The sequence below is a fragment of the Acanthopagrus latus genome, chromosome 18, assembly GCF_904848185.1.
Source record: "Acanthopagrus latus isolate v.2019 chromosome 18, fAcaLat1.1, whole genome shotgun sequence".
NCBI lineage: Eukaryota > Metazoa > Chordata > Actinopteri > Spariformes > Sparidae > Acanthopagrus > Acanthopagrus latus.
The window spans coordinates 19,440,419-19,463,128 of NC_051056.1; the positions used below are offsets into that span (position 1 = coordinate 19,440,419).

Sequence of the window (22,710 nt, forward strand, 5' to 3'; positions counted from 1 at the left end):
TCGTACTAACATTAACTCAGTCGCACTCTGCCTCACACTCAGGCAGATTGGCCCGTAGCACACACAGATACACGAGCACAACGCTGACGTTAACCGGTCAACTAAGCCCAGAGCGAAGACAGTTGGCTGGGTGGGAAGAAGGGAAACATGACAGGAAAGAGGAAAGTAAGAATGCAAACATGAAAAGGGAGAGAAAGAAAACAAAAAAAAAAAAAGGATGAGGTTGTCACAGCAGGGAGGAGCTTTAGCTGTACGCCTCTATTTTTCATTATTGTCTCTAAATCTTTCAAGCGTAACTGCAGCGTCATCGTGACATTCGTTGATACAGCTGGACACCCGATAACTTTATGAGGTCATGAAATGCATTCATGAGTAATTGTGTCACAGTGGGTAAGATGTTTCACGAGATCTTTTGCTTCTGTGTGTTGGATTTGAAATTATTTGCTTTTTGAAATTACAGCAATTGGATGTTTAGCCAACAAACTGTCCGTGTAACAGAGGCTGGTGCCACAAAGCTATTACAAATTAGTCATCATAGACTTTTTTATACTTTTATTTTTTCAATATCTCCAGATTTGTGTCTGGATTAAAATGACCCCATCGTTTTCTCAAACTAGTTGATCCAGATACGAGCATCAGTCCACCCGTTAGAAAGAATCTTGATAGCTACTCTAAAACTTTCTCGTCAGATCGTCCCAGCCGTGTTTGAAACGCTTCCTGTGCCCAGGCGTTGACTCCACAAAGTTTCAGGAAGATAGACTTGCAGCAACAACACTAAAATTAGGAAACAACATACTCAGCTTGGAAAAAAAAAAACATCTAACATGTAATCTTAAGTAATTTATAAGTCTAATTAAAGTTAATGACTAACAACACAGAACACAACTGTTTGACAGGAGATTCATTATGCTTTTTTCAGTTTTTTAGTTTTTACTTTTCCTTTAGTGTTTTATGTTCTTGCGCCCTGGGAGCTTGTTATTTTCTGCTTTTTATAACATTAAGTTTTTTAAAGCACAATGAGATGCTTATTGAGGAGAAACACCAACACGAAGCCTGGGTTGTTTGTTTTGTGCTGCTGCTAAAAAAGCTCATTATACATGACAAGTGCTCTCTTTTGAGCGCTGAAATTCCTTCCGAGGTGTTTCTGGAGTAGAGAATGACTCCGGGAAATTATTATGCTTTACTCAAACTCTGCAATATGTCAACAAAGACGGAGTAGAATCAAGTCGAGCCACGACTAAAAAGAAGAAATGCGATTTTAGCTGAAACCACACAAAGGAAGAGAGGCATCTTGATGTTTCTGTAGCCTCAGCGGCGGGTTGAACACTTCCCCACGAAGATTTCAGAGTTGTGCAATGTTGACTGACACTGTGGGAAACGTTCCAGAGGAAATGCAGATTGGACGTTATCCAATAAGAAAAAGGAAGTGTGGAGAGAAGCAGCAGGGTTTCTATCTATCACCGCAAGAGAAAAAAACAAAAGGCACCACATCACAGTCCAGCATATAAACCCGAGAGCGATTTCAGTGGCAAGACTTCGACACCTCTGCAGTTTTTCAGTGATTTAATTGGCTTTTTGCATTGATTGTCTCATTTGCACAAAAAAAAAAAATCCACGAAACACGTATATGAACTACCGATGCTACTTTCTACTACTTTCTACGACATTTAAGCGAAAATAAAGATTATTCTCGATTTACATCATGAGATTTATACATTTTGAGATATACATTATAGCTTATGTGTTATTCTAAAAATCTTCATACAGTTGGCAGTGTAGGCTGACTGCTACATACAAACACCAGTGAGGCTTACATCCAAAACACACGTCTAACTCTACAGGAAATGAGAGGAGTCGGTTGTGCCATGCAAAAAACAAAACAAAAAACAAAAATAAAAAATAGAAATCCCCGAAAAACTTTCACATTGTCAAACATGAACCATTGTTCATCCGATCCGTGACGGATCCACAGATTTCCCCGCTCAGTTCAGCTGCGTCCCCGCTCCTCAATCACACGAAGCACTAGTTAATGAACTGGATTGAAGTGGAACAATCACATGTCGCCACTGACTGACAGCTACTGTAAGTGTGTCACAAGAAACATGGCAGTGACCAGAGCACGGAGAGGAAAAACAACGCGGCCATTCTTTGCCTTCTCCACGGTCGATTTGGCCTGTTTATAACATTGTTCAGTTAAAGTGAGCTGATAATAAGCTTAGAGAGCGCATGAAGACGGGCAGACTGTTGGGTTGCTTCCTCTGAGGAACACATGCAGTAAATTGATGAAAAGGAAGTGAACCTGCTGACAAAAGTGACTGAAATCTCCACACAAAAAAAGACATTCACTCTCTTGGGGCAGTAATGTTAAAAAAAATAAAAGTAATAAACATAGTGTAAAATATAGGATTAAGAACACTCTCGGGGGGGGGAAGGACAAGCAGAGTCTCCTGCAACAGATTAGGCCTCAGATGCACGACGGAGGCAGTGATAAACAGTCTGTTAGGATAAGGTACAGCTTCGGATGCTTATGCGGTTTATTTCCTCCTTTCATGTCTGCAGTCGGTGTCCCGACGTGGCATTTTCTTGTCATGGTCTGCAAAGAAGCAAGTCACATGCTCGCTGCAGCTGGCGAGCAGACACGACGGGGCAAAAAATAGCTGTGAAGGCGACTCTCTCTGCAACCGTCCGAGCTGTCGAGCTACCGTCGATGATCCCACTTTCCTGATGCCTGCTGATGAGTGATTGGTCTGCTGAATGACTGATTGATTGATTGATTGAATGATTGATTGTTTGGCGGGTTCTGGCTTTTTCAACAGAACTGGTAGTTGTTGGTCTTCATCAGAGGCTGCTCCTCCTCCTCGTGGTCACAAGACTGGTCACAGGGGCCGTCGCAGCACTTGGGCTCATCACACACTTCGCCCTCCGTTATCTGCTGCTCCACATTCTGGTAAATTAGCTGTGGAGAGAGGCGTCGTTAGGACGAGGAGTCTCGAAAAAACAGGCCACAAATCTTTAGATTAATGTCGACGTATTCTTGCATTCAAGCAGTATTTTCTATCAAAAACATGATTTCTGGTTCCTTGTTTATGCAACAGAGGACGCTTCTTTGTCTCAAATCCATTGGCAACAGCTCTTAAATAAGATTTTATCACAAATTGGTTTGACAGCAATGCTAAATCTGCTGTGTCTTCGGGAGAATTAAGTTGGGGGAAAAAAACAGGGTTTCCTGAGGACATCTTCGTCACATGCTTTGTTCCATGTGTAGTTTTTTTTTTTTTTGCAAAGGCAGGCTGGAGTCACTGAGCCCTGCTGTGCTCTCACTCACCTGTTCCTGCTCAGGTTGGTCCCCGAGCAGTCTTTCTATCATCTGAGTGATCTTGCTGAACGTCGGCCGCTCCGTTGGCTCCAGATTCCAGCACATCTTCATGATCGTGTAGCTGAAACAAGGAGGGAAAAAATGGACCATGTATAGTAAACAGGCTCATTTCAGAGAAGATTTTATCCGAAGAGCACAATTTTCACCGCTCAGTGTTTTTCTGGTGTAAGATCATGAATCCGTATCGAGCCAAACTAGACAGCTAAAGTAGCGGCTTATAGAGAGGCTTGTTCATAAATGCCCCTGCCCCTCCAGTCCCATTTCGCTGCCGTGAAATAGCAGTTACATGGCTCCCTAGCATCGAGATCATGTGGCTAACAGGCAGAACTGAGGCCTGACTCACAGCAGAACAACAGATGATTAGGCCCTGACTCAGATCCAGTCCCCTCAGTTTTCCACAGCGCAGTTATTCCGGGTAGTGTGACAGCCACACCAAATCAGCAAACCCAGATGTTAGGTCCCTCTGAGAGACTGGGAAAAACACCCTCTTTATTTTTCCATCACAGTGTCTTGTTAAGATGGAGTTGAGGTCTGTTACTTTTTAAGCTTGGGGTTAGGCGATAACCCAAAGCAAGTACATTAAAAATCTGGAATAATGGAAGTTCTTCATGAGGTTACCTCATGTGCCAGTTATTTATGTAAGATAAGGGCAGCGAAGGATAAAGGGATCTTTGTTCGGTCGGGATAACATTTGGGAAGAACTGAAATCAATTTAGGATCAGCTGTTTTTATAAATCAGTTCTTGTGAGAGCTTATATAAACTTAAATGTTGCTAGCCGCTCCTGCGTGTTGGCAGCCGTTATCACCGGTGAGCACAAAGGGACCACAGCATTAGCACAACAGCTTCTCAGAGCCTGAGACGTTGACTCAGTTGTAAAAACGCAGCTGAGAGTCACTTGATTCTCCAGTAAAACTCAAGTGATAATCAGGTGACACAAAGTAGAGAATTAAGATTGGCTGGACAAGAGGCGTTTTGAAGAGGGAGCGGCAGTGAGAATCTTTTCATGCGGCCGACTTCTTTATGTTGCGGCTCTGAGGGGTGGAGCTTACATCTCGGGGGGAGCAAAGTCTGGTTGGGACATCTGGTAGCCGCGCTTCACCATCTTGTAGAACCTGGAGTCCACAGCCATGCTGGGGTACGGGCTCTTGCCTAACAGAGGAACATTAATTGACATTAATTCATTTCAGCAGGCAAGTCACGGAATAAACTGTGCATGATTGATTGATGATTGACGGTATTGTTTATTTAAAAGTGCAGCATGTGAGAAGTTTAGCTGAAAGCATTAAAACTCTCAACAGAATGTGAAGAAATAACAGCTCTGACATGAAGATGCCTGCGTAAGTTAGTGAGCTAACCTGCTCACGCCGACCCATCCCAGTCTAAAGCTCCTGAGCTAGCAGTGTAAACACCCGTACTCTTACAGTCCAGGCTGCTAGCTGCATGGCTGGCTGGGCTAGCTAGCTAATGGCAGCTACAGTTCACAGCGGTTAGCAGATACAATAACAATATGCTGTCCCATATTATTTGTTTTAACAACAGCTGGTAAATTTCTACAGATTGCACCTTTAAGTGTCAAGCACTTTACAGAGCTCAGCCCATCTTGGCTTATAAGACACGAGCACGAAAATCTCATATTAAAAAACATTATTAATATTATTATTATTATTATTATTTTGTTGTGTTGTGGTCAGTGTTCTCCGTCTTAATAGCCATGCATTTTCTATAAATCTAGCTTTAAATTAGGTGTTAATAAAATGTTCTGTGTAGTGATCTTTAATTTGAACATAGTTTTCTGATTTTTCTCAAAATCTCCTCTTTCCATAGATCCTTATGGACGTGTATTATGTGTCTGACTGTTTGTATTCTAATGTAACAAAGTGAAATTACATATCTGTTTACTTTAGTATGTATTTTTCTGACAACTTTTCACTTGTACTCCCAACATTTTAATACAAACATCTGTTCTTACTAGTAATAAACACATGCTTGTTACTTTTAATGCATTTGAAGGGAATTATTGATTATGTCGCATTCCCGGCATCACAAGATTGATTTCAACCTATCGCAGAACATCAGGTACGGCAGATGTAGCAAGACGAAATGACAGAAAAAAACAGCATGGTAACAGGCAGGGAGAGAGAACCTGCAGCCGTCTGCCTGGATTCACTTATTTTCTCAGCTCTGGACGCTCTACCCAGGGGCGTAGCAAGCTTTTCAAAAGTGCGGGGGATGGATGCGGTTTGTGGGGGGTCTGGGTATTTTAGACACAGATTCCATATTTAACTGTCATGTATCATCACAGTAACACATTTTAAAATACACACTGTGGTTTGGTGCCTACCTGTACCTGTGAACATATAAGGAGTAGTTAACGTATATCGGCACATGTGTGAATGTGTAAATGAGAGGCATTAACTTATAGCACTTTGTAGAAGGCACTTTATAAAGTTCACTGCATTGACTTGTATTAGTTGATGGGGCAGAGCTACCACATCCAATATGGCGTCAACATCGACGTAACGCAGCAACGGGCCAACCCGCGCAGTGAGGCATCTATGAATTTATGTCTATGTGGATATGTGCCGGTGTGAACAATGAACCTAGCTAGCTCCCGTCCCCTAAGCATGAGCTGGAGGATAAACCTAACACAGCAGGGGAGGTGGGACTTAGGCAGAACAACTAATCATCAGCCGGTCACACTCAAAGCCGGTGTCTTGTTTGAAACAACAACAGGAGAGGGAGGGGAGAGGAGGCAGACGCAGTGAGCGCAGACGCAGAGCGGCCAGAGAAACTGAGCGGCTGTTGTAAGGTGCAAAACTGCAAAAAAAGTGAAGGTGTTGAAGCTCTCATCAGGAAAAGTATGGATGTTAAAACACCCACATCACTCACGGGTGCAACGCCCCTGGCTCTACCAACCCAAAATGTCAGTAATTGACATCCTGGGAATGAGACTCAATGGTCAACTATCTGGTGCGTTTATCAGAAAGATGTCACTACAACGTGTGAATGTAGGGTGCGTATGTGTAAACGTGTTCTGACCTAAAGAGAAGATCTCCCACAGGAGGATGCCGTACGACCAGACGTCACTCTGGACGGTGTAGACACAGTCAAAGATGCTCTCTGGAGCCATCCACTTCACCGGCAGACGAGCCTTCAAGCACGATGTAAAAAGAGTTCATGTTCATGGTTGGCTTCATGTTTTTATTTCACTTAATTTAATGCCTTAATGTTATTCATTTATTTCTAAGGACCAAAATAAACTACTTCTACAACTATGGCTATTAAATTTCAAGTGGATGTTGGATCTAATCTACTTACGTTGCCCTTCACCACATAGTTGGAGTCATTCATGATGTCACGTGCCAGACCAAAGTCACAAATCTTGGCCACTCTGTGATCAGTCAACAGGACATTCCTGGCAGCGATGTCTCTGTGAATACACTGCAAGCACAGACACACATGCACACACGCACATTATTAAACGATGAGGATGAGTCAATATGAAGATTACCCTCCTCACAACTTATTTCACATCATTCATCATGCTCTTTTTGGTCCCTTTTTTCTGAAATCCAGTGCTGATTTAGTTTGTTGTGTCTGGTTTAAAATACCAGCATACTCTACATCCCAGCTGCTGCTGCTGCTGTACAGTGAAATATCAGAGCAGTATTTTCTGTTGCAGATGTTTCTACAGTTTATTCCTTTATGTGGTAAAGTCACTTACATTTTTAGCAGCCAGGAAGTCCAGGCCCTGAGCCACTTGAAAGGAAAACCGCAGCAAGTCATCGATGTCCAGCGGCCAGTCAGCAGTCTCCTCGCAGACAGGGTCTTGAATCAGATATAAATGTTAGTAACACCCAGGATCAGGAAGTAACGCGGGTTATACTTTTCAGTGGCATGCTGCAGCAGTATGACTGACTTTGTGTTCATTTCAACCGGGACTTGGAGAGAAAGCTTTTTACCTTGAGAGGATTCAATATTTGGCAGCTGACTGGGTCTCATCTCCAAGTAGCTGCTCAAGGACGTACTGGAGATCCCGCTGTCACTGTTGGATGAAAAAAAAACAAAACAGAGGACGTGAGAGGAAGAATCAGATTACACAGATTGGACGTTTTTCACAAAATGGACATTTTTGGTGATGTACCTTCTAAGGAAGTGTTTCTGATTGCAGATGTTCTTGTAGTCATTAGAGTTCTCCATAATGTCGGGAATGTTCATAACAAAGCTCACAAAGGTCTCTGCCTTCTGGCGAAGGAAGTTCAGGAGGTCGCCGAGACTGCAGTATTCTGTGATTACGAGCACCGGTCCTGAAGAAGAAACACAAGTATGGTGTGAGTCTCAACAAGATTCTTTCAGACTTCCTATAAGCTGGAAGGAGAAGAACGTCCATAAATATGGATTTGCAATATTTGAAACTGGTTCAGCATAGCACAGGATGCTGTCTGACCTCCATAGGTGCAGGCTCCCAGAAGATTGACAATGTTCTTGTGGTGTCCCAGGTGGCTCAGGATCTTCAGTTCAGACATCAGGGCTTCCCTCTCATCTGAATGAGCGCTGGCTGCAAGACACACAGTATAAATGGTCATCATTGTATCATCCACATCAGAACGTGTGAAATGAAAGATTTAGGGCTTCAGTACGAGGCATTATCAGATGTATTCTCCACGTTATCTGGAAAAGGTTCAGATCTGACAGTCAAACAGGAGGTCTTGGCATCAACTCACCTTTTAACATTTTCACAGCCACTCGCATCGCATTTTCCTTCTCATCTCCCAGACCGTAAGCTGTGGCCTCAACAACCTTCCCGAAAGCTCCTGCACCCAGGATCTTTCCTGGTCGGACAGAAAATGCAACAAGAAAATGTTTAAGCCTACAATATTTTCAAAATGTTGGCATATAAGTGCATCTGAGTCAGTTGGGGATAACACAGTGCTAACCTAGCTTCAGCTTGTCTCTTGGGAACTCCCACTTCTCATTGTAGGGCAGCTGAGTGGGGTCAATGAAGGTGTAGTTGTTTCCATCTCTTGCCTCTATGATCTTCCAGCGGATCTCATACCTGGGTTTCTGAAGGAGGAAACAAGAGCTAATGGTAGTAAAAACCAAAACAATAGAAATACTGCACCCGAGTCACTCATATCCTGTAGAAATATTTGGACATCAATATCCTCCAACTCTATGTTTTATGGTTACACTTTAAAGGTGAAATATATGTGGATATAACATAACATAACATAACATATGTTTGCACTGTTGTATGTTGTATATTTGTCTGTTTTTAATGTGTATATGTGTATTTATGTGCTTGCAATGCTAGACCAGTGGACTGCTTTTAAAACCTGGTGCCTACATTACCCACAATGCAACATAGCCACCAAGTGACAACGCTGGAGGCAATTTATCAGATTACATACAGCTTCCTGTTGATCCTCAAAAGGCCTTAAACTTCACAGATGCAGTCGTACTCCTCAAGACAAACACACTTAAATCTGTAAAACTGTTGGAGTTGCCCTTTAAGAATGTCAGTGCATCTTACCTGTTTATATTTATAAAGCAGGAAAACCAGAAGCACAAGGAGGATGGCCAGAATGCCCGCTGCACCAGTCAAGGTGGAAGTGAAGAGTTTGTCTACACAATTCAGGAAAAAAAGTCATTTCTTAATCTCTTAATTTTGTATTCTGTTTGTGCATGTATAGTTTATGAAAAAAAAAAAAAACAGTTTAATAACATCTACAAAGGTGTCCAATGACAATCCGACCACCTTCTGTCATCATTCATGTGACGGAGTGACAATGAACCGAGAGGCACAGAATCCGTGATCACATTCAAACGGCTCACCGGAAACCTCCATGGCAAAGGTGTCGCTGCTGACGCCGACAAGGTTGAAGGCCACGCACTCCACCGTCATACGCCGGCTGGACGGCCCAACGGTGAGGACGCTCTCCACCTCCACGGCCCCGTACTCCTCCCTCTGCACCTCCACCGTGGGAGCCTGGAGGGGGATCGCCATCTGCAGCCCTGTGTGATTTTCATTGCACCTGCCTCGTTGCAACACACACACCGTCAGACAAAAGGCCCCCCGAGCAACTGTTGTGGGTCAAAGTGTCACTTCTTCTGTGCAGTGATACTTACGTGGGCCGTATCCCAAAGCACTGGTACCAGATGATTCTGGGAGCGGGATAGCCAAATGAGGTGCAAGTGAGCGTGGTTACGTTTTCCCATCTCACCACGGCAACAGGTCTCTCTGCCAATGAGGAGAAATCAACACGTGTATCAGATTTGAAAGAAATGTTCCTTTGACCTGAGGTAACTTAATCACACTCATTTGATTTCTTGACTAAGTCACTTACGATACATTTGCACTTGGAACGTGATGGACGCATTGGCCAAGTCACTCCTGGCAAAGAAGGTGTACTGCCCCTGCTCCTGTGCGTTCATTCTCTTCAGCTGCAGACTTGCATGGTATCTAAAATAAACAAACCCAAAAGAAAAAGAGGAATGTCTACAGGACCTGAAGTGACTAATTCTGCGTTCTTAATACAGACACTTCCTATGTATCATCGCTGAGCACGTCAACAGTTTAAAAAGAGAACACCACTCTTCCCTCTAGCCGTAGTTTCATGACCCGAGGAAATGAATGACCTTGGTGTTCCCCGTCAACTTTTTACCAAAAGTGCACCGACAGCATGTTTTAAATCGAGAATAGCTTCTCCTTCCTGTAGTACACTTGGACAATTGTTTTTAAAAAACTGTGCTGACATCCACGGACCACTTTTCTCCGGCTTTTTGTACCTGTTGTTGTATCTGATGAACTTGTGCTCCTGTGTGGATGTGTTGGGAGATGTTGGGGTGTGCCATCTGTGCTCGATGATGTGGGGGTACGCTTCGATGAGCACACTGAGCTCCAGATCTTCTCCCTCATTCACCTCGACCGAAAGGCCCTGGTGGGCCAGTTTAGGGGACAGCTGGGGCAACAGCCTGATGTAGGGCTTATCTGAAAGAGAAATCCAATGTTTTCAGTGGCTGACACCAACTCCAAACCCCACTCTTACCCCAAGTCCAGCCCTTATCCCAACCCTAATTTAACCCCAAACCGCCAATTTAAAACCCAACCCTAACCCAATTCCAGCCTTTACCCAACCTCCACCCCTAAATCCAACCCTAGTCTAAACCCCAAACCCCCAATCTGAAACCATACTCTTAACCTAACTCCAGCCCTAAATCCATCCCTAACTTAACCCAAAACCCAAATCCGAACCACAAACCTAGTATGAGACACAACCACGAGTGACTGACCTACAACCAGCAGGTATGTCGTTGAACTGTTCACCCCTGCTTCATTTGTGCCAATGCAGGAAATGTTTCCCGTGTCTGCAAGCTCCACAGCCGAGATGGTCAGGATGCTCGTTATGTCAAGGCGGTTTTCTCCACCGGAGCGAACCTTCTCCTCTACTATCACTCTCTGAGGACAAAAAGAAGAGATTAAATCTGACTTCAAATTATTATTGCTACCACAATCAAGAAAAACTCCCAAAGTGCCTCGTACTGACCGACTTGGTGGTGTATTTCCAGGTGACGTTGTAGTTGAAGTTGGGGTTGTGCGTGGTGCAGAGAATCTTGAGCTCCTCTCCAACAATGCGCACATATTCATCTGTCTCCAAGAAGACGTATGGAGGGAAGCGAAGCTCTAGAGAGGAAAGGAAATCATAAATCAAACTTGATGAACATATCAATTCAAATTACCGATGACAGCTTTGGGTGACAGTTCCTCACTCTGAATGACGTTGATGGAAAAGGCCTTGGACGTCTTCTCCACTCCGTCGACCCTGGCTGTGCAGACATAGTCAGCGTTGAAGCTCGGGTGGAGGCTGTGGATGAGAATACCGCGGTGCCGGTAAACTGTGAAGTTCATCCCTGGCGGCACACTGGTGCCATTGTCCATGCGGAGGCCAAGGTCCGTGGCTGCTGGGTCGGTCAGCAGGCAGGGCAGCAGGTAGTCCTCACCCTCCTTCCTCACCACCCGCAAGGACGTGCTGCTGGTCCAGAACACACGGCTTGGATCTGGTAAAGAAAGTGAATCAATTAATCTCATTCTTTTCACCCCAAATTCCCCCACATCTCTCAAATACAGCCAGTCAAGGTAAACCAGCACAGCATGTCTGAAATGGAGACACTGTTTGATTGCCACAGCTTGTGGAAGTGTGACCTCCCGTTGAGCACACAGAATAGTCGGACTCTCATTTCTCAGAGCTCACCTTTTACATACACATGCACTGAGGAGATCAGTTGACGTTGCTGTGGCAATGCAGTGTAATAACATCTGTATGTTCCAGTGAATTCTGCCGTGGGATGTTCCACCTTAAAGGTGCGGACGTTCCCGTTGCCCCTAGAGACGAAACGTCTGTGTTTGGCTAGCCTCGGCTGCCAGTTTACGGGTCCGTCGCCTTCGCACTTCAGATCCAGAGAGGTCCCGGGTCTGACCACCACCTCCGAGCTCCCCACCACCTTAGAGTTGAACTTGATCACTGGACGCCTCCATTCCACTGAGAAGAAAGTAAAGAAAATATGTATGAGTTACTTCTTTTTAGGCAATTGAAACGTATAAAAGATTATTTTTGCCCTAATTTATGTTCTCGTGATGACTCAAGACTTTGTTTTTGTTTTGTTTATTTCAAGACAGTTGAGAGGCCAGCACTGTCCATGTCATGATTCTGATGTATTTTGGAAGAAATCTCATTTCAATTCAGGAAACAGATTGAAGACTTGGACCCTGATAACATCCTTCAATCATTCTCGCTTCTGCTTTTTCTTGCTATCTCATCACTGGAGATAACAAAAACGTAAATATGAAAAAAAAAAAAAAAAAGTTTTGCATCTGATGTTATTTTTACTTGGTCTGTCATGTTAAGCACTTAAAATGAGTCCACAAAACATTTCTAGAGCTTCACAACAAAACAATGTTGCAGCATCCTCCTAAAACACTGAAGTAGATGGGGACTTGTTTTGAAATGTGAAAAACAAAAACTGCTCGATTCAGCTTGTCCAGCATAAGGCCTCAGAGACTCCAAGTTCATTTGAAAAGATGTTATTTACATTTTCATGTTTCACATCCTCACTGTAGCTGCTATGGTAAAAACATTAGCACTAAGGCCGTTTGGAGTGGGTGCATAAGCTTAATTGTATAATGAGGATGCAAATAATGTCTTTATTTCATATCAGTTTGGCATCTTTGGGCTTCCAGAGAATTGGATTATGAGGGGCAAGCCAATAGGAACCATGTAATGTTTGTTTTTTTAAGTTTTAAAACAAGTTTCCATCTCCTTCAGCTGTTTAGGAGAATGCTGCACTCTGTTTTGCTGTAAGGCTCCAGAAATGTTTTGCAAACTATGAAACTTCACCCTAACCCTTGACAAGTTGTTGATGAAATAATGATCCTAAATTTTCATTTTGGGATGAACTTTTCCTTTAATGTTTTCAAGATGAGCATGAGGAAAGGAAGTTACATTTTTGGCCATCTTTTTGGAAGAAACTGCCACATAACATTGATAGTCGAAGTTTTAGTAAAGAAAAATGCTCTCAATAACGACTTCATTGAGTACGCTTGCTGACAGTTCATTGCAAATTGAAGATTTTTGGGGGTTGGACCACTTCTGTGAGAGACTGACACGCCTTTCCTTTTAAGCTGATGCATTTGCTAATTTGTAGTTGAGTCCACACTTTCGGTAAAGGTTATTAGATTCTCCATTTGGAGGTTTGTACATTGTGTTTTGAAGCTTGAAGCAGAACTGAGATTCCGTGATCAGCATTTTTTTCAATTCACCACAGCACACAAATCACGTAAAGAGACCAGGAATCAAATGAAACGAAACCAATCAGCGTTTTAGATCTGAACCTCCTGATTGTTGATGTAAGCAGATGCCTTTCCTCCGAGCTCCTGTCTTAATCAGCTAAATGAACTATTCATTCAACCTCAAAATGACCCCAGTAACACCTCATACAATAATCCAGCAGAAAGCAAAGCTAATTCACTGGGCCATAATTAAACCAAACAACAGATGCTCTTATGTGCTCAATTCAAATACATGAAATCAGAATTTGTTGCTCGGCGGGTGATACCCGTATATGTGGTGCTCAGAGCCAAACTCAAATTGAGGTTGGGGGGGTTGAGAGACAGATAGCATCATAAGAATGACCCCAAAAACAACTCATGATGCTTCAGACAAGTGTCCTGCTGATGACACGCAAAACAGTGTCAGAACTCAGCATTTCTCAGTTTTTCTCAGCTCCCTACCACGAGTTCATGCCATGAAATGTACGATGAAATCATTCGAGCGCCACACACGGGAGTGTGTAGGGCCTTTCCTTTCAGTGTTTTGCACAACTAATTGGTAAGTTGTGGTGTAAACATGTCATTTAAAAAAATATTTTAAACGCTTGACTTAATTCCACGTATACATATTACAAACTTAACTCTCTGCATTGTCAGTCCTTCAAATCAGTATGTAATTAATAAAGAGGCATGTTTTGCCTTCTTTAGAGTGCTCTGTTTTCACTTGTGTTGTCTTATTCCAGATTGTGGATCGCACATTTAAAGCTTCAGTAGATGTGGAAAAAAAACAAGCAGAGTAAAAAGAGAGGACACTGAGCACACATCAGCTGCAGATTTTTCAGTGTTTGTCCGGGCCTTACCTGAAGCAGCAGAGGCCACGATCCCCATCAGCAGAGTGAGGTAGGACTGCATCCTGGATCAGCTTCAAACCCGCAGTTTGAGCGTCGTTGTTGGCTAAGAAACACTCTTCTTTTGATCTGTGGTGCACAGGAGAGAGGAATGAGAAAACCCGCCTCTGAAGTTGTGCTATCACTCCACCCTCCCCACCCCGGTTAACTTCTCTTTTCTGCCCGTCAGAAAAGATTTGCCTGTAAAAATAAATCCATGCTTTGTAACAATCTGTTTTACTGTCTGTCTTCTAAATCAGGAAACTAACACATATTTCATAAGTCAAAACTGACGTCATGTTGTGATTACAGTAATTAATAAATCAGTACACAAAATACAGCTGTTTGTAAGTCACTTTTTTGTTTTAAATGTACTCACCTGCAGATGTTCGCAGCCTAACAGAAGGGTGAAAGAACTTCCCTCGGTCTGATGTTTCCAGCATCCAGAGCTGACACAAGAGTCCCCTCTTCCCTTTCTGTTTGCCTCTGCCCTTCTACTCCCTTCTGCTTGTTTACTGTCTCCTCACCACAGAAGTCACACAGCAAACATGAAATCTCTCAGACAGCAAGTGGTGGAGGGTGGAGGGAACTGTGCGTGTGTGTGTGTGTGTGAAGAGGCGGATCAGCATATCACGCTCAACAAATTAATGAGCCAGTGCCAATTTGCCGCAGAAGGGCTCAATTCTCCCAAGATATCCGTTGAGGTGAGACTAATCACCTTCACTGCTGTTGAACCATGGAAGCCATTCTTTTCTAGCCGGGAGAGCGTGGACTGGAGGGAGAGGGGAGGAAAGTCAAAGGGTTCTTAGAGATCTGACCCTAGGAATCAGAGAAAAGCCCTCAGAGATATGAGACTGTGGAGTGATAAAGAAGTCATTATGGATGTGTGCAGCCTCTTCCACGGAGGTTATGGGAATATTTGTCAGAGAGATCTAGAGAGAATATCATAGGCAGAAATGTAGCTTTATAAAAAGTGAAAACCACTAGGAATTATTTTCAACCAGGATTAATATGTTAAGTTATTAAACTTTTTTTAGCTGTTTCAAAGGGGCACAAAAGACAGATAGTTCTGCCAGACGAGAGCCACTGGATTCACATGATTCATAAAAGAGTCACACTCCCAGTGCTACTATGATAATACACATTTATTGTCACATTTACAACATATAAAATGGCACATATAAAAAATACATTTGTAAACTGCTTTGGTACCATAGCTTGTGATACAGTGATCTTGTGCATTTTTAAATTGCTACAGAAAGTTACAATGTGTTGTTTTAAATGGTGGATTAAGTACTGAAAGTCGAAAACATTGTGTAAGTGAATGTTATGCAATGCAATAGAGGACAAAAAGCATACTTTTCTTTACATGTACACATGTGGCTATCTATGGCAGTGATACGCTGTGTTTATTATATTCACTTGTGTGAGTCACCAGTCATCACAGAAACTGTTTTACTGTAACAGCCACATATTTTTGATTTATCCTATCTTCATCCTATTTATATCTTCTTCATGAATATCCTCATTCTTCTACATAAAGTGCAAATCTGGCACAGAACTATGTAATAAACCTAGATAAGGAAAGTAAAAAAAATTCACAAATGACAAAGAAATACATTTCATATAATCTTCACAAAAAAAGAAAAGAAAACAGGTAACCTCTATGTGGCATATGTAACTAAATAAAATGTATTTCTCATCGTAAAACAGTGCATGTAGAATCTGTCTGCATTTCAGGCCTGTTTACAAAGTCTATTACAATACAGTGAATACAGTTTATGATTGAAAAAATGCAACATAATTATTCAATTCACTTAAACTTTGTTGAATGATGAAAGTTTGGGGATTTGCATATTCTTTCTTTTCTTGTCTTTCTTGTGTGGAAATGTGTTTATTGTTTGTTTTCATCGTTGTGTAAAAATTTAGTGTTTGTAAAACTAAGAAAAACTTTCATAGGCAAAAAAAGAACAAGTAACCCGCTTTTCTAAAAATCACCACTGTTTATGAACAGTAAAGAGTGGATAAAGTAGTAACAGCCAATAATGGAAATATGTCTCGATGTAACAAACTAAAATAGCACGTGTCTAATAAGGCCTCATAAGTCATAAGAAAAATACAACTGTATGATGATGCAATGATTCTATAGACCATATTCACATGACGTCACAGGGTGGGAAGCTCAAGTGACATACTGCTGTGGGCTATTAGAGGCTGCAAGTCATACAAATGTAGGGTATATGACAATACATTATCATTTCACAGCTTCCTGATTGATCTGGAATGAAAAGACAATGGATAAAGAAAATTCCAAGGGTCATCAAGCTGTTTTCACAGTTGAAAATCTATTATCTACAGCTAATGTTAGAATTCAGCCTCCTTCTAGCTCACAATACTGTTAGATCATGTTAGATCACACCACAGGAAATGTGTAATCTAACTCTCAATCATCAACCCATATCTTGGATTAATTTATTATTCACGTTAGCTGTTGTCTAACAGTAGCTAATGGATTATCAAACATGTTTTAACTTGAAATATGGCCCAGTATCCCTTCACAATTTTAATTTGTCATTGTATGATTGGTTGCTGTGAAATAATAGCAATTTGTAAGATTCCCTGCGTACAACATTATCCTTTCAATAATCAGAGGAAAATGGCTGCCATGTGATTATGGTCTACAGGAGTGTGAGGAGAGTACCGTATATGCTGTGGCAAGCTTCCAATAATTGGAAATGAAATTAGAACCATTTTGTAGTTTCAGAGGTACTAAGTGTGATAGAAATTCAAAGAAAGGCAAAACTTTTTGAGTGCTTAGTGGAAATACAAAGATTGCCTTCTTAGTCTCAATTTTGCTACATTCTAATATAGTCATGTTCCCTTTTTGAGACCTATTCAAAAAAAAAAACAAACCAAAAAAAAAAATCCCAGAAAAGAGCTCTTTTTTCCTTAAGGTTTCCTACGTGTGGCTACAGGAAGCTGTCTTCTACCTCGGGCGTTCCTGAGGAGCTGAGCAGAGCGTCTCTCTCACTGGTCTCCTCCAGCCTGTCCTCTTCTGGAAGGGTTTCAGCCGTGTCCTGCGACATGGAGTCAGTCTCCTCCTCCAGAGCCAGAGAGCTGAGGGCAGGAAAACAGAACACTCGCAGTCACGTATGAGTCAGAAGAGGACATTAGTCTCAGTCACTATTTATTAATGTCTCTTTGTGGTGTGGATCCTGATCTTCCCTCATTTTTTTTTTTTTTTTTATCAAGCAACCACAAGTCATTTTTAACCCAAAAAATGAAACTACTCACTCTTTTGCTGAACATTTAAAGAAACAATGCATCTTTTGGTTTAAACTGTAACTCCAACAATTTTATACATTTAAGTGTGTTTACAGGTCTTGGGAAGGACTATTGCATGTAAAACAAGGGATTATAAAGCCTTTTGTGGCACCAGAGGGAAGCGGTGTGTCGTCTGCTAAATTGCCTCCAGTGATGTCACTCAGCGGCTAATTTGCATTGTGGGTAATGTAGGTTCTGCTGTATGGACATTGATCATTTGTTTTTAAGCTATCCCCAGTGAGTCGAACATTGTGATAGGAGTGCATCACTAGACTTCTTTTCAAAACCTGGTGCCTTTATTACCCCAGATACAGTTTAGCCACTGAGTGACATCACTGAAGGCAATTTATCAGGTACATGCAGCTTCCTCTAAAGGTACTGGTTATTTATATATGTAACTATATGCAGTATTACTCCCAAAGACCTTTTTAAAGAACATTAAAAAGATGACTGGTGAATAAATTAATTATAGATTGGCCCATACAGTAACTCCTGACATGATTCATAGGTCTTATAACAAAGACACTGATACCAATTCGACATCTGAATCCAAGTTTGCCAACTTTGCATGGCTGCATGTTTATGTATGCTATAAAAAACAAGTCTCCATGTCAGCCTCGATAATACAGCTATTGTCTCAGCTCAACATCTGGATGAGTGGGTGTGTGCTGGGAGAAAACACTGCGCTTGTTAAGCAAATACATCCTCATTTTTCTCACAGCCCCGGCGTTTGACAGGTCTGCAGCTCTGTACCTTGCAGGGCTTTCCGACGGCATATTGGTGAACACTTCCTCCGGCTTGGGGTCTGGGATGGGAATGATGTATTCGTTGTATGAAGTTATGCCTTCCTGTGAGTCCGCCTCCTGTCTGAATTCTCCGGGGCTCGGGCTCTGGTTGTAGGGGTCCGGGGGGAAGGAAAAGGAGGATGGGGATGGGGAGCCAAATGCTGGGTTGGCAATCGGAAAGGGTGAGGAGAGTCGAGGTTTGGTGCGGGCAACTGCCGGGTGGTCACTCTTCAGGAAGTTGTCGTTGACTTGGCTGTATCTCTGTTGTCAAGAGACAGTAGTTTGATTATTTGAGCAATGAAGATTCTTAAATGATTACCATAAAGCTTCTAGACAGAACTTCATTTTTTTGTTGATTCTGGTGGTCTAAAGATAACAAGGGTAAAACAAAGTAAACTCTGTTGTAATGCCGCACCCTACCACCAGACTACAAAGCAGTTCTTCACTCAGTCTGTGAGAAAACCTCAACCCTAGGCACTCCACAAAAAACAGTTTTAATTTTTCAGAATCCGACCTGGTGACAGGCATTACAATAGAGAAATAGATGATCTTCTCACTGACTCACTTTTGTAGGTCATATCGAAGCTTCAATTTTAAATTGCAACTGTTTGATTACCAGCTATAAACTCCTTGTAGGACATTTAGGGAATCTGGAACTGGTGACCTACGATTGTGTCTACAATTAAATCTGTCTCTCCACTTCTGTAGTTATTTAATGAAAGGAGATTTTAGCTGAATTGTAGATTAAGGTATTATCTTATCTTACTACTGCCCTTTATCCCTGTGTCTGAAACATAACTGATATTATGTAGTTTATTTTCAAACACTGAACACTCAAAGGTTGTTTTTTACAAACACAACAGTGTCAGACAAAAGACACAAAAGTGGAAGAAGTGCTTGGGTCATTAACTTACACAGAAATGCATCCTAATCTTTAGATTTTCTGGAGTATTACCTGCTGGATAATCTTAAATTATCGGTAAAATATGAAGGTGCTTGTTACACGGTATTATTAACAGCTTATCATTACCATTAGAAATGACTTTAATAGGTTAAGATTGCTGCTGCATCAAGAGCCAAAGTAGAACATCTTCTAAACAATTCAGATCTGATCATTGGTTGAACTAGACTATACAGAATGTATGTTTCTATGTTTGACTTTCATATTTACCAAAGTTACTTTCTCTCGGGTATTACTTTTGGGCCTTCAGCTGGCCACAAGTCAATGACTGAATACAGGAATTCATTAAAATATAACATCATCAGATTAGTTTTTAATATCTGAAGATCTGCTGCATGTCATATAGTGTTACATGTCCAAGCTCACAGTTTAATGTCTCACTGACCTTTTTATAGCTCTCTGTCAGCATATTCCCCACACTGTGGACCAGAAAGGAGAACTCAGGCCTCTTCTCAAACTTCTCATCCCAGCACTTCTTCATGATTTCGTAACTGTAACATAAACAAAATAACATTAATTAATTTCTCAACACTTTAATGTCAGAGTTACTGGAAAGGGGGACTTAAATTACAGTCACTCACACTTCATCAGAGGCATGGGCTGGCTTGGCCATTCGGTAGCCTCTCTTCAATGCGCTGTAGAACAACTCATTCATGGGCAGATCAGGATAAGGGGTTCCTCCTGCAGAGAGCATTTCAAATCATTTCTGTCATGCACAGGCTATGAAATTGAAAACAAGAAGTTTATATAATCTGTAAAAGTAAACTTTGATAAATCATAAGTGCACAAATCAAACATGTCCAACTAAGAACAACATTGCCTTAATGTAGAGGACATTTGACATGAGAATTTACTGTTATTTACTTTCTCACCAAAACAGAGCTGACGCAATAAAAAAGAAAAAAAAAAGGATGAAAAGAACTTTGAGACGTGGAAGCACAGAGAATCTTTAGTTATAACTTACAGAGGCTGGATTGTGAGTTTGTTTTTCACCACTAAGACTAACGCTACATACAGTATGTAATAAACTGTCTCCTTTGTCTTCATGGTAGTTTAAAAAAAAATCGTGGGAAGAGGCCAAAAAAACAAAAAAACTTCACAATACTCAAGGAAATGCAGTCTTAAAGCTTGACTGCGCCTAATAAGATTAAGGCCTCATATAAGGCTTCAAACAAACTGCTATGTTCTTGCAACCAGGCATGGAATTTGAAATGTGGCTCAGCTTTATATACACATATCTATTTTATTTGAGGCGACTGTTTTATTCTCATACTTTATGGTTTACCACATGGGAGCAAGGAGAAAGCATGCGTGTGTGTTTGTGCGGCTTCAAAAATTAACAAGTCAAGCAGGTGAAACTCGTACAATGCGACCTATTTAAGCGATTCAAGAAGATGAATACCTCTTCTGTGTAAACCAGTTCCGGTTCAGATCGATGGCTTTTTTTTGTGTGTGTGTTCATGGGTGTGAGCATTAATGTGTTATAACTGACCCAGTGTGAAAATCTCCCAGAGAAGAATGCCGTACGACCACACATCGCTCAGGGTGGTGTACAAATTATGGAAAATGCTTTCTGGTGCCATCCACTTCAGGGGCAGGAACGTCTGAATGACAGAAGGAAACAGAGAGCTATTTTATCAGTCAACTGGGTTAAAAGTACAGTTTGCTGTTTTTTCTACCATTGCAAATCCACTGAGGGTCTTGTGCGCAACATGTTATTTAGCTTCAGTGTTATCTAATCCATCTCATCTATCCACTACATAACATTCATTATATATGTTTTTTTTCAGAACAACTTTCTTTAAGTGCATTTCAACTCAATATGCATAAAAGCCAGAATTCATCAAAAATGTAATTGTCAAATGTAAAGGTAATTTTTTGTCTAAACTAAATAACTAGATGTGTGATTTAGAGGACAAAATAACCAATTACTTGACATTTTTCAATATTTTTATGTATAATACTTGAACAAAAACACACATTGTTCATTTGATCTGAATTACTTTATTATTATTATTTTTTAAATATTCACATGTTAGGAAAACTTAACATTGAACTTAAATTACATAAAATCGGATGGAAAACGTGATGAAAAAACTTAAAGGTGCACTATGCAACTTTTTTTCAGGCTTATAAACAAAGCAACAGATCTCTTGATTTGGATCAGCAGTTTGAAAGAGCTAACATGAGTTTTAAACGTGCATAAAGGCCATATGTTTACATCTGTATGTGGACACATTAGAGCAAAGTAGGCTTGTATTTGGTAGGTTGAGAGCACAAGTAGTCCATCCAGAAGTTCAATAATATGTGACTAAATTACCAAAACTGTTACTAATAAAGTTATGTAATGCACCTTTAAAGTATGTTTTAGCAAACTACAATTATTTAAAGTGGTTTAATGATTGTTATTGCCAATCTTTGATCTCTGCATTGATGTTGCAACTTTGCCACTTACGCTGCCTTTAGAGATGTAGTTGGAGTCATGCATGATGTCTCTGGCCAAGCCGAAGTCACAGATCTTCACCAGTTTGCCCTCGCAGATCAACACATTCCTGGCAGCAAGGTCACGATGGACGCACTATGGTGGAATAAAAATCCCACAGTTAAATAAAATTGTTGTTTCTTACCCTTTAGAAACAACAAACAACAAGCGAGAGAGAGCAAGATAGTTGTGAACCAGAGCGGTGCCAACTTGATAGGAGAGCAAAACAAAATACTTTATACTGACTTTTTTTTTACTAAATTCAAATTAGATATCAAAGTTTAATAAATATACTTAAAGTGAAACCTTAAAAAAACCTTTGATGGTAAAGTGTCTTGTAACAGTGTGAATGGTGTCTCTGTCTCAGCCACTCCACTCCCCCATCACTTATTTCTGCACTATGTGCCTTCAGTGAGATGGTAGGATCACAGTGTTACATACATGGTTATTTCAACATACAATGTCTAAGACCATGGATTTTCATGTATGGCAAAAAATGCCAATTTCTACATAATTTTGCTTTAATCAACAACATTTTTACATATTTTGTAGAAGACAGTGTTGGGTTTGATTAATTACTTTCAATTGCTTTAAAATTCAACTGTGCCCAACTGGCAATATAAACAGCTCACAAGAGCTTTAATTTTATATATATTAAAAACACATTTTTTGCCAAAATATAACTTGATTGGGTCTGGTTCTGGACCCTTGTTACATAATGTAAATCAGTCAACTTTAGAGGTGTTGATAGGTCATTTTAGGTATCTTAAGATCAAGCAAGGCTAGCTGTTCCCCCCTTTAACCAGCTGTATCCAAATATATGCATCAGCATGAAAAGTGAATTAGCATATTTTCCAAAATGTTGAACTTTTCCTCAGAATCTAGCAGCTTAAGTCCACCATCACCAGCCTACACCTACATTCTTGGAGGCGAGGAACTCCATCCCCTTTGCCACTTGGTAGCTGAAGCCCAAAAGATCATCATAGGTGAGAATGGTAGAGTCGCTGATGACCAGGTCCAATCTGCCGCCACCTTAACACAATGACAAGGTGAGATGACAAATGTAAG

At 41.2% G+C, this 22,710-nt stretch overlaps 2 protein-coding genes across 9 annotated transcripts in view; both read right to left on the bottom strand.

Annotated features, from left to right (window-relative positions):
* Window positions 1-1,548: 1,548 nt before the first annotated feature.
* On the bottom strand, window positions 1,549-14,627 carry csf1ra (colony stimulating factor 1 receptor, a). Its single transcript, XM_037077082.1, has 22 exons — window positions 14,470-14,627; window positions 14,064-14,180; window positions 11,630-11,917; window positions 11,148-11,435; window positions 10,925-11,061; window positions 10,671-10,836; window positions 10,167-10,368; window positions 9,725-9,840; window positions 9,507-9,618; window positions 9,213-9,412; window positions 8,911-9,002; window positions 8,315-8,441; window positions 8,102-8,209; window positions 7,825-7,935; window positions 7,522-7,684; window positions 7,340-7,422; window positions 7,102-7,205; window positions 6,696-6,818; window positions 6,417-6,528; window positions 4,427-4,526; window positions 3,326-3,437; window positions 1,549-2,956 (listed from the first exon to the last, which is right to left on the bottom strand). The coding sequence occupies exons 2-22, from the start codon at window positions 14,113-14,115 to the stop codon at window positions 2,810-2,812; spliced, it is 2,943 nt and encodes a 980-aa protein (XP_036932977.1). The 5' UTR covers window positions 14,116-14,180; window positions 14,470-14,627; the 3' UTR covers window positions 1,549-2,809.
* Window positions 14,628-15,217: 590 nt separating this feature from the next.
* pdgfrb (platelet-derived growth factor receptor, beta polypeptide) overlaps window positions 15,218-22,710 on the bottom strand; it is a 37,602-nt gene continuing 30,109 nt past the window's right edge. For 7 of the 8 annotated variants that reach the window (XM_037078246.1, XM_037078250.1, XM_037078249.1 and 4 more), the window contains 7 exons: window positions 22,562-22,674; window positions 21,616-21,738; window positions 20,653-20,764; window positions 19,742-19,841; window positions 19,546-19,651; window positions 18,168-18,460; window positions 17,060-17,207 (listed from right to left, as the gene is read on the bottom strand). In XM_037078246.1, coding sequence (XP_036934141.1) covers window positions 17,060-17,207; window positions 18,168-18,460; window positions 19,546-19,651; window positions 19,742-19,841; window positions 20,653-20,764; window positions 21,616-21,738; window positions 22,562-22,674 — 995 coding nt within the window. Of the gene's footprint in view, window positions 17,208-18,167; window positions 18,461-19,545; window positions 19,652-19,741; window positions 19,842-20,652; window positions 20,765-21,615; window positions 21,739-22,561; window positions 22,675-22,710 lie in introns of all 8 variants that reach the window. The other variant, XM_037078251.1, reaches the window with a different exon arrangement.

Bases quoted from the DNA above. Each gene is read 5' to 3' on its own strand.
- csf1ra (XM_037077082.1), bottom strand. From the start codon at position 14,115: ATGCAGTCCTACCTCACTCTGCTGATGGGGATCGTGGCCTCTGCTGCT. The intron at 11,918-14,063 runs GTAAGGCCCGGA...CTTTCTTCTCAG, and splicing joins CGTGGCCTCTGCTGCTTCAG to TGGAATGGAGGCGTCCAGTG. The intron at 7,206-7,339 runs GTAAAAAGCTTT...ATCTGATTCAAG, and splicing joins AAATATTGAATCCTCTCAAG to ACCCTGTCTGCGAGGAGACT.